Raw genomic sequence first — 13659 nt, 5'->3', positions numbered from 1 at the left:
GTATGAATGGACTGGTTTCCTTGGAAAGAAAACTGAGTTTGTGTTCTATATTACAAAAGTTATGAGACACGAATCAGACAAATGTTCACTACAACAGGGATCAAAGGTGAGGTCTGACTGACCTGCCCATAGTAAATGTAAATGATTTGTTATTTTGTCCCATACATATGAATATATATAGTTTAGGGGTTGGGATCTCAACGGTTTTCAAGTTCTCAAACAGGTAGGGGTAGGCAGAGATTTAGGGGGCAGGGGGCCCGCCCCCCCCCTTTTTGGGAAAAAAATTGGTTGCTTATATAGGGAATCACTGAAGCGTGACTATAGCGGGCCCCCACTTATGAACATTTCTGGATCCGCCACTGGGGGTAGGGTGACCCTTGGGACTTCCCCTACATTTCATTTTATTTGTTTTATTGTCCCATACAGGAATATATATGGTTTAGGGGTGGGGATCTCATTGGTTTCCAAGTTCTCAAACAGGAGGGGTAGGGTGACCCCAGGGACTCCATCTATATTTCATTTAATTAGTTATATTGGCCGATACATGAATATATATTGTTTTGGTGTGGGGATCTTAACAGTTTCCAAGTTCTCAAACAGGAGGGTTGGGGTGACCACAGGGACTTCCCCTATATATTATTTGATTTGTTATATTGTCCCATACATGAGTATATATGGTTTAGGGGTAAGGATCTTGACCATTTCCAAGTTCTCAAACAAAAGGGTGAACAGTGACCTCAGGGACTCCCCCTATCTTTCATTTGAATTGTTATATTGTCCCATACATGAATATATGGTTAAAGGGTGGCGATCTCAACGGGTTTCAAATTCTCAAACAGGAGGGGGTGGGGTGACCCAAGGGACTCCCCTATATTTCATCTGATTTGTTATATTGTCCCATACATGAATATATATGGTTTAGGGGTGGGGATCTGGACCATTTTAAAATTCTAAAACAGGAAGGGTGGGGTGACCCCCAGCGACTCTTCCTATATTTCATTTGATTTTTCATATTGTCACAAACATGAATATATACGGTTAAGGGGTGTGGATCTCGACCGTTTCCAAGTTCTCAAACAGGAGGGGTGGGGTAACTCCATCGACTCCCCCTATATTTCATTTTATTTATTATATTGTCCTATACTTGAATATATGCAGGGGCGGATTCAGGGGGGGGGGTGTTGCGAGCTTGCACCCCCCCCTTAAATTTACAAAGCATTGGTTGTTCTCAGCTAAATAAAGAATATTCCGATAATTTTACCTCAAATTTTTTTTAGCCTCGCTCTGCTCTGGGAACAGTATATCTAATATATAATATTAATATATATGTTCCTGCTCTGCTCGGCGAAAATTTAAGTTTGTGCCCCTCCTTACCTAAAATGCTGGATCTGCCCCTCATATGGTTTAGGGATGGGGAGCTCGACCGTTTCCAAGTTATCAAACAGGAAGGGGTAGAGTGGCCCAAAGAATGCCACCTATATATCATATGATTCACTTACATTTAGGTATATATAATATTGTTGTATTATTTGTGAAAATAAAGAAACTTTCAGCTACTTTAATTGACCCTTCAAAATTGAGAAAAACAAATAACCCTTCGAAATTGCAGCAATATGTTTACACTTTAAAAGCATCTCACATGCATTATCATCATTTATCACTGATAAAGAAAATTTAGACTGTGACCATGAACATGTATATTGTTAGATATACTGTTCCCAGCTGTCACGTTGTATTGGATATTTAAATTAAAATTTGTAAAAAAGTAATTTTGAGTTTCTGTATAAAATATTTTTCTGCTTTTTCTTTCTTTTACATATATCTTTTGGTTTGCAATTCTAGTGTTTATATTCATTTACCATGCATAGATTTATTTTTTCACCTGCTTTGATTTATTTTGTAAATGATCGCCAAACCCGGAATTATCCTTATCCGCTTCCGGAATCGGATCCGATATTGTAAAATTTTGTCTTCACGGTCGCCATTGTTGTGTTTACAATGTTGTTTTTGTCAATCAGATACGATTTTACTCGAATTTATACAGTATTTGTCTGCGAATTTCTGTATAAAGCTAGTGGTTGAACAAAATGAACATCGCTGTCATGAATAATAATGATAAAAATAAGTTTTTAGCTCGTTTAATTGGAGACTTTGGTGACTTACTTGGAAGGTTTGCAAAGTAATTTCTTATTTTCTTTCAAGTGGAAGGTGACTACGTCGGGCGTAGCTAGAAACCAACTATCCTAGTCGAAATTCCGCTTGCAAAAGTGGAAGGTCGCGGACCTCGGACCACCGCTAATTTGCACACCTGCCTCCAATTTGAAAAGCTACGAAAATTTCTTTTTCCAATTTGAAATTGCCGCCAACATCATGAACAGTTGAACTTATTATATAATAGACTACTGACGTAATTGTACTACGTATTGATGACAAACAATATCCCTACGACTTTTGCCATTTGGGAAATCTAAACTACTTGTCTTAAGAGATTTTCGGCGATTAAATATTTCATACAATTGTTCTTTGACATCTTAGCTAAAAGCACAAGTCATAATGAATTACACAAGGATTCTTAATAAGCACTACTTCCTATGTGTAACTTCAAAACTTTTGGATAAATCGACGATCATTTAAGGTTTTTCTGGTCATATTTTTTGTAATCCAGAATAAAAAGTATTAAAAAAGTGTTCAATTAGTTATATATAACATAGTAGCGAGCTAGATAATAACAATGGCAAGTATTTCAGCATTTATTGGGTAGAACACAAATCTAGGGCGCTCGCATAATGCAGCTTAACTGCATAATAAAAAATCAACAACAAATATCCTAAATGACCATGAAACATCATGGCAATATAAGACAGCTACCTACGATTTTCTTGACTTTTAACAGGCACATGAAAACGTGGCGCAAAATAGCTTAATTTGGTTATGTATGTACTCATTCATTAATATTGGTGATGGAGTCAAAAGAAATCACGAATATTACGGTCCATGTACAAAGATATTTACTCAAAAATGTCTTTCTATTCAGGTATTCAATATTATTGGTTACTACAAGTCTGAACAGAATGTACCTCTTTTGTGTATTCATTAATGTACTAATCGGGTAATCGTTTGTTTTACCGAATATTACTTGCGTACTCGCTCGGAAAATATATACAAATTGGACACAATTATACCCAGGTAACGTTTAGTGACGTAAATTCCTCAACATTATCATTTAAGACTAGATAATAGTCTTAAGAAATTTCTAACCCATTTACTAACTATTACTTAAAGAAACAATATGTTTCAACTTCCTCGGGCAAAGTTGGCTTTAGATGAATTTGGCTATTTATTTTAGGTCTTTTTGGCATATAGCTCTTCAACGATTTTCGGTACTTATCTATCTTCGGATTTAAAAGGTTTGGCTATGAGCGTTCCTGATGAGGGTTAATCCAGAAAAGCGCGTCGGACGCAAGAAATCATCAAACGTGTTGTTTTCAATTTTTTACATCACTGGGTCGATACCTCTGCTGGTGGACCATCAGTCCCCGGGGTATCATGAGCTCAGTAGTCAGTGTTTCGGTACTGACAAGATTTAACAAACTTTACTAAAATTGTCCGTTAACAAATTTTGAAATTATTATGAAACTAAGATTTCAACTCCCTCAGGCAAAGTTGGCTTTAGATGAATTTGGCTATCTATTTTAGGTATTTTTGACATATAGCTCTTCAACGATTTTCGGTACTTATCTATCTTTGGATTTGAAATGTTTGGCTATGAACGTTCCTGATGAGGGTAAATTCAGAAAAGCGCTTCGAACGCAAGAAATCATTAAACGTGTTGTTTTCAATTTTTTGATAATGTAACGAATAAGTTTATCAATGCTTAGTGAAAATTAATTTAAAATTTAAAGCTGTTAAATCAACTGTTTTTGTTAATTACAAAGCTAACACAGACTAACTACTCACTGGGGGCCAGTTGAGGGTTCAACATTTGTAATTTAAACAGATTTTAATTGTCAACTATTTTTTTTGGGGGAAATAAAACATACAAATGTTTCTAAACGCAATTGAAGTTTGCTATAACAACGTATATTTGTGAAACATTACTGCTTAAGTGAAGAGTAAAATTCAGCATGTTTGAATTCTGGTGCCTCTCTAACCATTCCAAAATCTGTTGGACACACATTAATATACTTTATAACTACTCTGTAAAGAAAAGAAATTAGTTTAATGTTATTTGAAATTAATATTTATATCTACCTTTATTAACGTTATATATTGTAATGTTATATGCGATCTTCACTTGGAATATGGGCGCATATTCCCTGTCAGTAGTTTGATTCCCGAGAACCATTAGTCGAAGAGGATGTATGGCACTAATAGGGAATTTGAGTCGATATTCCCTTTTAAGCCAATGTACGGGGCTTACATGTGGAAGAGGATCTGATAATCCTTCCGGAGCACACGAGATCACCATGTTTTTTTTATGTAGGTTTCATTTTGTTAGTCTTACTATCTAACGTGTATTGTTATTCGTGTTGTGTAGTCTATTGTTCGATTTTTGCAAAATTTTTGTTATGGAATTGAAATTTTACAAACAATTTACAATGAGGATATATTGTGAGTTTTATGTAGACTTTCGACTCTCTTTTTAGCATACGATCAGGACTACCATTCGAGGAATCAAATGCATAACAATTTTTTTAAAAAGCAATTAAAGGTCAATCGTGCAAAAAACCATCACATAATTTATAAACTGCATACTTACCATCAATTTGAATCATTTTATCGAAATATTTTATTGTCAAAACAAAATTAGAGACGTGAGGACGAGTAACACATACAGGGTATTCTTTAATCACTATACCAAAACAATCATTACTCAAGAAAATAAATGTCAAAAACGTGTATGCCATTCAGAAGGTGAAACAAAAAGCCTATCAAACAGACTACTGGCTGTACAATACCAATTGTATATTATATCTTTGGGAAGTCAAATACACAAAAAGAATGAAAGTATAATGGAATGATAGATAATTTCAAGATAGTTATTAAACATATGAATGAGAAACATATAAGTTTTTTTTTATTACATTCATTGCAATAAGAGGAATAAATTACCTGTTGAGAGGAAGATCTAGAAGTGAAGCAAAAAACGGTATAAAGATTTTGTTGAAATCATCGTAGACGTTGTCTTTAAAAATGGCTGATATGTCAACAAATATCATTGGTGTTTTTCTTCCATTGTTCAACATTCTATTTCCAGGGGAGACTGATATATAAATCAACTGAAAAATATTCCCGTAGGAAAAGGATTAATCACAGTCAATATTTAACAGAATCAAGAAAGTCTGGTCATCGACAACAAAGTTTAAATATGAAAATTTTGCTAAGTGCTTTGTTGTCCCAACAAGTATTAAATTGAACACCGAACACAGCTAGTAAATTTTATGCATTTGCTATTTAGGAAATAATATCTTCAAAGTTGACCACGCCTACAAGTTATGTGTTTAAAAGAGACATTTTCAAATCCGCTATTGTTTGATATCTTATCACCGTATATGACGCACACATGTTTCTTTCACATGGGTAACATGACAGACATCATTAAAGGGGGATAAATACCCCTTCTGCACGTTTCATCACAGATAGTATTGGTGTTGGTCGATCTTGAATTTCATTGTAGTGTTTTGTATTCTTTTGTTTGACTGTTGTTCTTCGTTTTATTTTTCTTTGACTTGTGGTTTTTAACTGCCTTCTTTGTTTATTTTCCATTTTTATCATTTATTTTCTTATACAATTGCCTACCTCTAATGGTGCCTTTAGAACTTCACTGGCTTTTTCAGCAATTTTTTCCTCGAAATCATCTCGTAAGTCCATTTCTTTTATGTTGGTACGGACAGTTACTCCAGGCATTATGTTAAAGCTACCGGTAACAATTGAGTCTAGATTTCAGACCTATAAAATTGCAACAAATTAAGGCCTCAAAATATATAATTAGATTTGTTAGATCGATGTGTGGTCTCGTCTACTAGCAAATATATAATGTACTAGAACACACCCGTGATATTGCGGTTCCGTGACTGAATTCAAGTGTATTACTATGCGTAAGCCTTATTTTAGTATTGGTATTGTCATCTGATAAAGTCATGCCAATTATAAGATGCACAGTTTTCTCTGCTTTCAAAATCTGTCTGGTTGAACCTGTCGACCTGGAACTTATCAATTATTGGTAATGTTATTTTTTTTGGAAAACAAAAAAGCCTGGAATGGAGTATTTTTTAATCAACAGCATTGTCCTATAATAGTTATAAATAAAGTTGACTTCCTTGATTTCGCTGTTTACGTCATGCCGGCTAACAAATTGAAAACTGTACCTATACGCCAGTTTTTTAGTATTCGTATTGTCATCTCAGAAAGTCATACTGATTAGAATACTACAATAGGGAACAATGTGAAAGTGATTGAATTTAGTAGTGTCAACCCTGTGATTATGACCCGTGTATATAGCAAAATCCTTAATACACCGTTTGGTGGTGCTCCTGTCAGATGCGGAACGTTCAGATAAGATAATAGGTAACAGGTGAATATACTATTGGTATCGGTATCGGATTCGACCCGGATCTAATTATTGGCAATATTAATTATGTGAAAACACAAAAGGGTCTGGAGTGGTGTAATTTCTAATCAACACCATTGTCCTATATTAGCTATATATAAAGTTGAATTCTTTGATGTGTCGTTTTTTCCCCATGACAGCTGACAAATTCGTTGTTTTAGTATTAAAGATGTAACGATAATACACTGTTGTTGCTGTATAGCTACGTCTTTCCTTATGAAAGACCCAGATGACTGAATAAAGATGTACCGTAGCTGATTAAAATGTATGTAAATGAGTGTGATGATTCCATACCAACATATTTCTTAGTGCTTACTGCACATATATAGTGATTCAAAGTATACATTTAATGAACAATTAGCTTTTTTTACTCAGTGACAGTCTAGATGAGTACATCGGCTTTTTTGGGAAGTTTTAATATGGTTTGAAGAAAATTCACAATGACAAAATTGATACAGGCATAACCTGTAGCATATTTGTATCTTGTTCTGTTGTATTGGAATTGACAAATCTGTCTTTTTCACTTGGGAATACGTATCTAAACCATCAACACTGAAATCGTTCGTCATGATATTTCGTGTGAAAATAAAGAGGAATTTATCAGAACAACAGAGAGCTGTACACATAATTATAATAGTCTTTTATTCAGAAGCAATACAGCTTATAGAATTTACATATACAAATATAATAGCATCAGTGAATAATTACATACATGTTTTATAATTACAAACAGTTTGTATCAATGGCGGAGAATGACAACAAATAATATAAATAATGAAAAATAAGTATAATATTATGAATAACGAATCTTATCAGCTTAATAAAGGTATTTACCTAGATTGTTAAGCTCTTTAATGTTATGAACAGACAATAATTGTATAAGTTTATAACAAGATGGTTTTTTCCAATAAAATGGTTTTATATATGTTTTCCTTATATCAGAATATTTCTCACATACTAAAATATAATGGTATTCATCTTCAATCATGTTTTTATCACACATATTACATAATCTGTTTTCTCTTTCAATATTACAAAATCTACCAGTTTCAATATTAAGGAAGTGTGCAGACAATCTATATCTACTAATATATGGCTTAAACACATAGTTTACAGGTTTTTGTAGGTAAAATTGTAGAGTATCTGGGTCGTGTATATATCTATAAAAATTACACTTTGATGACTCATTGAAAATAGCATTCATTTCACTGACAAAACTACCTTTCATTCTATTAACAATTTCTAGCAAAAAATGATCAACATTAATAACCTTTTGGTGTAACCATACATCTTGACAACCATAACGAAACAATATGTTTCTTATTTCACATGCCCAATTTTGTTTGTCACGAAGTTTTAATATCGATCTTTCTAACATTTCTTGGTAGCAAGATTGTGAAATACAGTTATCTGTTTTCAATGATTTACATCAATATCTAAGCATTCTGCAATATCTCTATGTAAAACGGATATCTACCTAATTCACTATATACCATATAATTAACAGTAGTTGTTTTGACTTTCAATATACGTTTTAAAAAACTTAAGTGAACTTTCTCAATATTTTCGGCTTTGTGATGTCCCCAGACTTCACAACTATAATTTAATATACTAGATACATATGTGTCAAAAAGAGATAACATAGTTTCATGGTTAAAACAATCATCAAATATTTTACTATATAAACTAAATAATGCTTTTCTACCCTGATTTGCTATCCTTTTCTGTGTATGTACAAAGTTACCATTGTATTTAAAAAGTAGACCAAGATATGTAAATTCATCACATAATTCAATATCAACACCATTTAAGTGCCATTTTTCAGTCGCTTTAACGAGGCCTCTATTTCTAAACACAACAATTTTGGTTTTAGACAAGTTAATATCCAAATCATACTCTCTAGAATATATGTCTACACTGTCTATCATTTTTTGTAAACCATAAATAGTTTCACTAAAAAGAACTGTATCATCTGCATACATAAGCAAATATAAATTGAGCATCTTTAACTCATATGACTGACAACCTTGACTTAAAAGTTCATTTTCAATGTCATTAATATACAAAGAATATAAACTAGAGGCTCTAAAGAGCCTGTGTCGCTCACCTTGGTATATGTGAATATTTAACAAAAGCAGATAGATTCATGACAAAATAGTGTTTTGGTGATGGTGATGTGTTTGTACATCTTACTTTACTGAACATTCTTGCTGCTTACAATTATCTCTATCTATAATGAACTTGGCCAAGTAGTTTCAGTGGAAAATATTAGTAAAAATTTACAAATTTTATGAAAATTGTTAAAAATTTACTATAAAGGACAATAACTCCTTAGGGGGTCAATTGACCAGTTCAGCCATGTTGACTTATTTGTAAATCTTACTTTTCTGAACATTATTGCTGTTTACAGGTTATCTCTATCTATACCAGTATTCAAGATAATAACCAAAAACCGCAAAATTTCCTTAAAAATTACCAATTTAGGGGCAACAACCCAACAATGGGTTTTTATTTTTTTGAGTTATAAGCCAAAAACTGCATTTTACCCCTATGTTCTATTTTTAGCCATGGCGTCCATCTTGGTTGGTTGGCCGGGTCACGCCACACATTTTTTAAACTAGATACCCCAATGATGATTGTGGCCAAGTTTGGTTTAATTTGGCCCAGTAGTGTCAGAGGAGAAGATTTTTGTAAAAGTTAACGACGACGGACGACGACGGACGACGGACGACGGACGCCAAGTGATGAGAAAAGCTCACTTGGCCCTTCGGGCCAGGTGAGCTAAAAAAAGAGAACATGATTCTCCTTGCATCAAACCAACATTACTTTGGAAGAAATTTGAAAAATTTCCTTCCAGTTTAACACAACATTTAATTTTGGCATACATAGATTTAATAACAGTTAATAAGTTTCCACGTATACCACATCTGATTAATCTTAACCACAATTTGAAATGAGACACACTATCAAATGCTTTTTTATAGTCTATGAAACAGCAATAAAATCGTTTTCCACTACGCAAAGACTTAGAAATTAGAGAATGGAGTGCGAAGATGGCATCAGTTGTTCCATAACCTGGTTTAAATCCAAACTGTGCATCTGTTATTATATTGTGCTTTTCGCTCCACTTGGTAAGCCTGGTGTTAATAATTGATGTGAACAGTTTACCCACATGTGATACGAGGGAAATACCACGATAGTTGCCAGGGTCGTCTACTGGTCCTTTTTTGAAAACTGGTATTATAATGTTGTTAACCCATATTTCTGGAAAATCGCCAGCACTCAATATACGGTTAAACAGTTTACACAATACTGGTTTGATAAAGTTTCTGCTCGTTAATATATATTCGTTCATAATATTGTCATAACCAGTGGATTTATCACGTTTTAAATATTTAATAGAAGTGATAATTAATGAAAGAAATGTTGTCTTGTAATTGTTTGTCTATAACATCACCTGTTATGTTGTCGGGTTCTTGACCTACACGATCGTTTAGATCACCTATAACGGCCACATTACCAATGTTTCTGAACATTTCTACATGTTCTTGTAGGTTATCAAATACATCTATGTCATATTTACGATAGTACACATTTTTATATGGAGGCATATATATAGAACAAATATATAAATCGGTATTATCACACAAAATACTTTTATCAATTTTGAACCAAATCATACAATCAACACAGCTCTTTACAAATGTAATAAAAGGGTTTAACCATTTTTTATAAAACACAATAACACCTCCCCCGTTACATTTTTTTCTGACTATGTATTCTTTTTGATAACCCAATGAGTCGAATTCTTCTGGACATTTTACCCAATATTCATTTAAACACAATATATCAAATTTGTTTACCATCTGTAGGAATTCTTTAAAATATCTCTAAGTTTTCTCAATAAACCTTTTGAAATATTCCATGAACATAACTTAAGTAATGCACTGTTGTGACACTTGAGTTTATTACTGTTTTCTTTGAAATCAAACTCCGAATACCCCTATCCTTGCCATAGGTTGCCGTTTACATATAACTTATCTCCAACTAGATAAGCCTTGTTTTTGTTTCTGTGCTCTTCAAGTTAAGCATTTGCGATATAAACTCTATCCGTATTTAACACAAAGACATGTTAACAAGTCTAATTAGAAGATTTAGTCATAAGACAAAACTACTATACTCATACTATAAATCAGCAAAAAATGTGACAAAAAGACGACAAAATTCATGTGGTCTACATAGAAGTAACGATAACTGACCACTACAAATACAGTTATCTGGTCAATAATTAGGTACACTTATACAAACACACGTATCAAAATCCCCGTTTATACACATCTTCGTTGGGTGTCGAGATAAAAAAAAAAGTGTGTACATTTGGATCCACGGAACATATAAGCGAAAAACAAAATGTTATAAAATGTCATTAAATAGTTCCAAAACTAATTAAGTTCAATGAAATATATTAACACTTTCCAGTCTATATGAGTTCGTTAATGGTATACGTTAATGATTTCAATAGGAAAACAAGTTTAATTAAGGACCAATTGTTCAAAGCACAATTGAAAGGTCTTTCCACTTCTTACGATTTATTTTGATTCAAAAATAAAATGTCATTTCCAGTGTCAAATGATAGCTCATTGTTAGCTGATCTAAAAATGTATGATTTCTTTACAATTTTGTTTGAAATTAGTGAGGTAATTTGTTACTTCCGGTCTGAAAAATGTCACTTATGGTTTTATTTGATTATGTATTTGTCATTGCTTTCAAAAATATATTGTTATACATACTTTTACATGCAATAAAATAGAATAGTCACTTCTGGTTTCACAAAGTAACTTCCGGTTTGCTTTTTATAAGTCACATGGCTTGTTACCTTATGCACGAAGTCGTTCAACGTTATGACTACGTATATATACCAGTTTAAAGCAAAGGTCAAAATCTAGAACGTCAAACTTATCAATGACTTTGACCACAATTTTAAGGTCATAAACCAAGGACCTCAAATCAAAAGAACCTAGAACTTTGATATGTATAGTTGAATCACAATAAGCATAATTATAAAAAAAGAGGGATGAAAACTCCCATTTAATGTCTTCGCACCCTTTCAACCAAATTTGAGAAGTTACGTCTTGTCGCAAAGGACAATTTCAAAAAATATGTAGTCGATATCTTATATGGTTTCTGACACAAAGTGAAAATATACCAGAATCAAAATTTAAGATATGGCCTTGACATTTGACTTTGACCTAATTTTTATTTTTTGGACCAAGGACCTCAAATCAAAACACTCTAGGTCTCTATCACTTATGGTCTACCAGTTAGAAATGTATATCACTTATATCAATTGCATTAAGGGGGAACTCTCATATGGAGTCTCCGGAACGCTTCGGTGCAAACCAATCTAAACATACTGAAGATAATATAACGATCAAATTGGCGAAATTCTTTTATCGTTATCTTTAATGGTTGCGAAGGAGCAGAAAACACAAGAAAATCAGTGTTCGGGTAGATTACTCTTACAATACAAAGTGTTCTAGATAATGTTTGCAAGGTCACTTGTGAATGTTTTCGCAAGATATGTAATAGACTTCAATCCGCACGAAGCATGTTTTTGAAGCTATCTACTGCAGCTACACCCGAGATACAAAATGGGGAAAGACATATACATATAATTTCAAAATGAAAAGTCATGCAATTTAGCTGGTATGGGAGAGCTAGGTTGGACTCATGCATGATGTAATTATTTGTTCTATTCTTAAGATTGTACATAGAATAAATGGTTTAGAAGAGGATCAGATCATTATTTAAATCAAGCATTGCTCATAAATATACACACTCACAAAAGTCATCCTTGTATTTAACTACTGTATATATTTTAAGATGTATTGATGTTGATGTAGATATAGGATTTACTGGGAAAATATTATAGACGATAATGCAAATATTGAAAAAGAAAGATTGAGTAATTGAATCCGAAAACATCTTCAAATAGGAAGCATATTTATGTAAAGTTAGATAATTTCAGTATCGAACAATCCAAGGCAGAATAAGAGTTCATCAGTAAGCTTTTGAGAAAGGTCGATACAGATAAATCGATAAAAGTAAAAGTGTATGATTGCAATGTTTAAATATGCAAGTTGAAGACTAGTTTCATTTTTTTTTTATCGGAATGCACTGCATACGAAACGGAAAAGAATTGCATTCTGAAAAGAAATGAATTTAGTGTAAAAACAATTTCAAAAACAAAACAAAACGGCACAAAAAAAAAAAAAAAAAAACACAAGTAAAACACAAGTGGGCGGCACCGGCTAATGGACGAATTCTACATTCGTGGACTGAAATAAATGTTGTTTGATATGAGCACAAACTTAAAAGATCGTTTACACGCAATAACATCTTTGAATATGAAATGTTATATCGAAATATCTTTTTGTGAATGACCTTACCTTATTTCTATGAAACGTTTTTCGCAAGATTTCCATAAAAAACAAGTATGATGACAGCATTAAATATCAGTTAAACATTTCTACTTCTACGTAAGCTCATAATAACTGAAAGACTTCTTTCTGTTAACATCTGATGCAATCTCTAACTGTTTTGTAGTAATAGTTTTAACGTCACTCTCCGCTATATAGATGATGTCCTCTCACTAAGTAATTCAAAGTTAGGTGACACATCTATCTCACCGAATTTTAAATAAAGAATAAACAATTACTCCCGGCTTATGGTTGGACCGTGTTGTTCAGTGTTATGTATTGTATACTGTTGTTTTTCTTTTTATCTTTGTCTTTTTATTTTGTCATGTCGTTGTCAGTTTTCTACTAATGAGTTTGAATGCTCCATTTATCTCTCTTGTCTCTCTTATTTTTGTATTCAATACATTTGAATTATCTATTTTGTCGTTTGTTGATGTGGTTCGTAAGGGTTTTTTTTTTTCTCGACCCTCGTTTTTTTATGCCATGCATTTCTGATGTATAATGGTAAATAAACAGACGAAAAAATTATGATTTTTGAAGAAAATGAAGAAAATTGTTCACATGTACTAT

At 32.9% G+C, this 13659-nt stretch overlaps 1 protein-coding gene across 3 annotated transcripts; it reads right to left on the bottom strand.

Annotated features, from left to right (window-relative positions):
- Positions 1–3031: 3031 nt before the first annotated feature.
- LOC143082559 (uncharacterized) lies at positions 3032–13248 on the bottom strand. Of its 3 annotated transcripts, none has more exons than XM_076258279.1 (4): positions 13060–13248; positions 5800–5949; positions 5113–5279; positions 3032–4197 (listed from the first exon to the last, which is right to left on the bottom strand). In XM_076258279.1, exons 2-4 carry the CDS (start codon positions 5905–5907, stop codon positions 4095–4097), a joined length of 378 nt encoding a protein of 125 aa, XP_076114394.1. In that variant the 5' UTR covers positions 5908–5949; positions 13060–13248; the 3' UTR covers positions 3032–4094. The 3 variants fall into 3 exon arrangements, with proteins under 3 accessions (XP_076114394.1, XP_076114395.1, XP_076114393.1); XM_076258280.1 differs by lacking the exon at positions 13060–13248 and adding an exon at positions 10474–10819; XM_076258278.1 differs by lacking the exon at positions 13060–13248 and adding an exon at positions 11401–11535 and having other exon boundaries at positions 3033–4197.
- Positions 13249–13659: the final 411 nt, after the last annotated feature.

This window comes from Mytilus galloprovincialis, chromosome 7, assembly GCF_965363235.1.
Source record: "Mytilus galloprovincialis chromosome 7, xbMytGall1.hap1.1, whole genome shotgun sequence".
In the NCBI taxonomy this organism is placed as follows: domain Eukaryota; kingdom Metazoa; phylum Mollusca; class Bivalvia; order Mytilida; family Mytilidae; genus Mytilus; species Mytilus galloprovincialis.
Note: the sequence above shows the minus strand (reverse complement) of the source record. Positions and strands in the feature narration are given on the sequence as shown.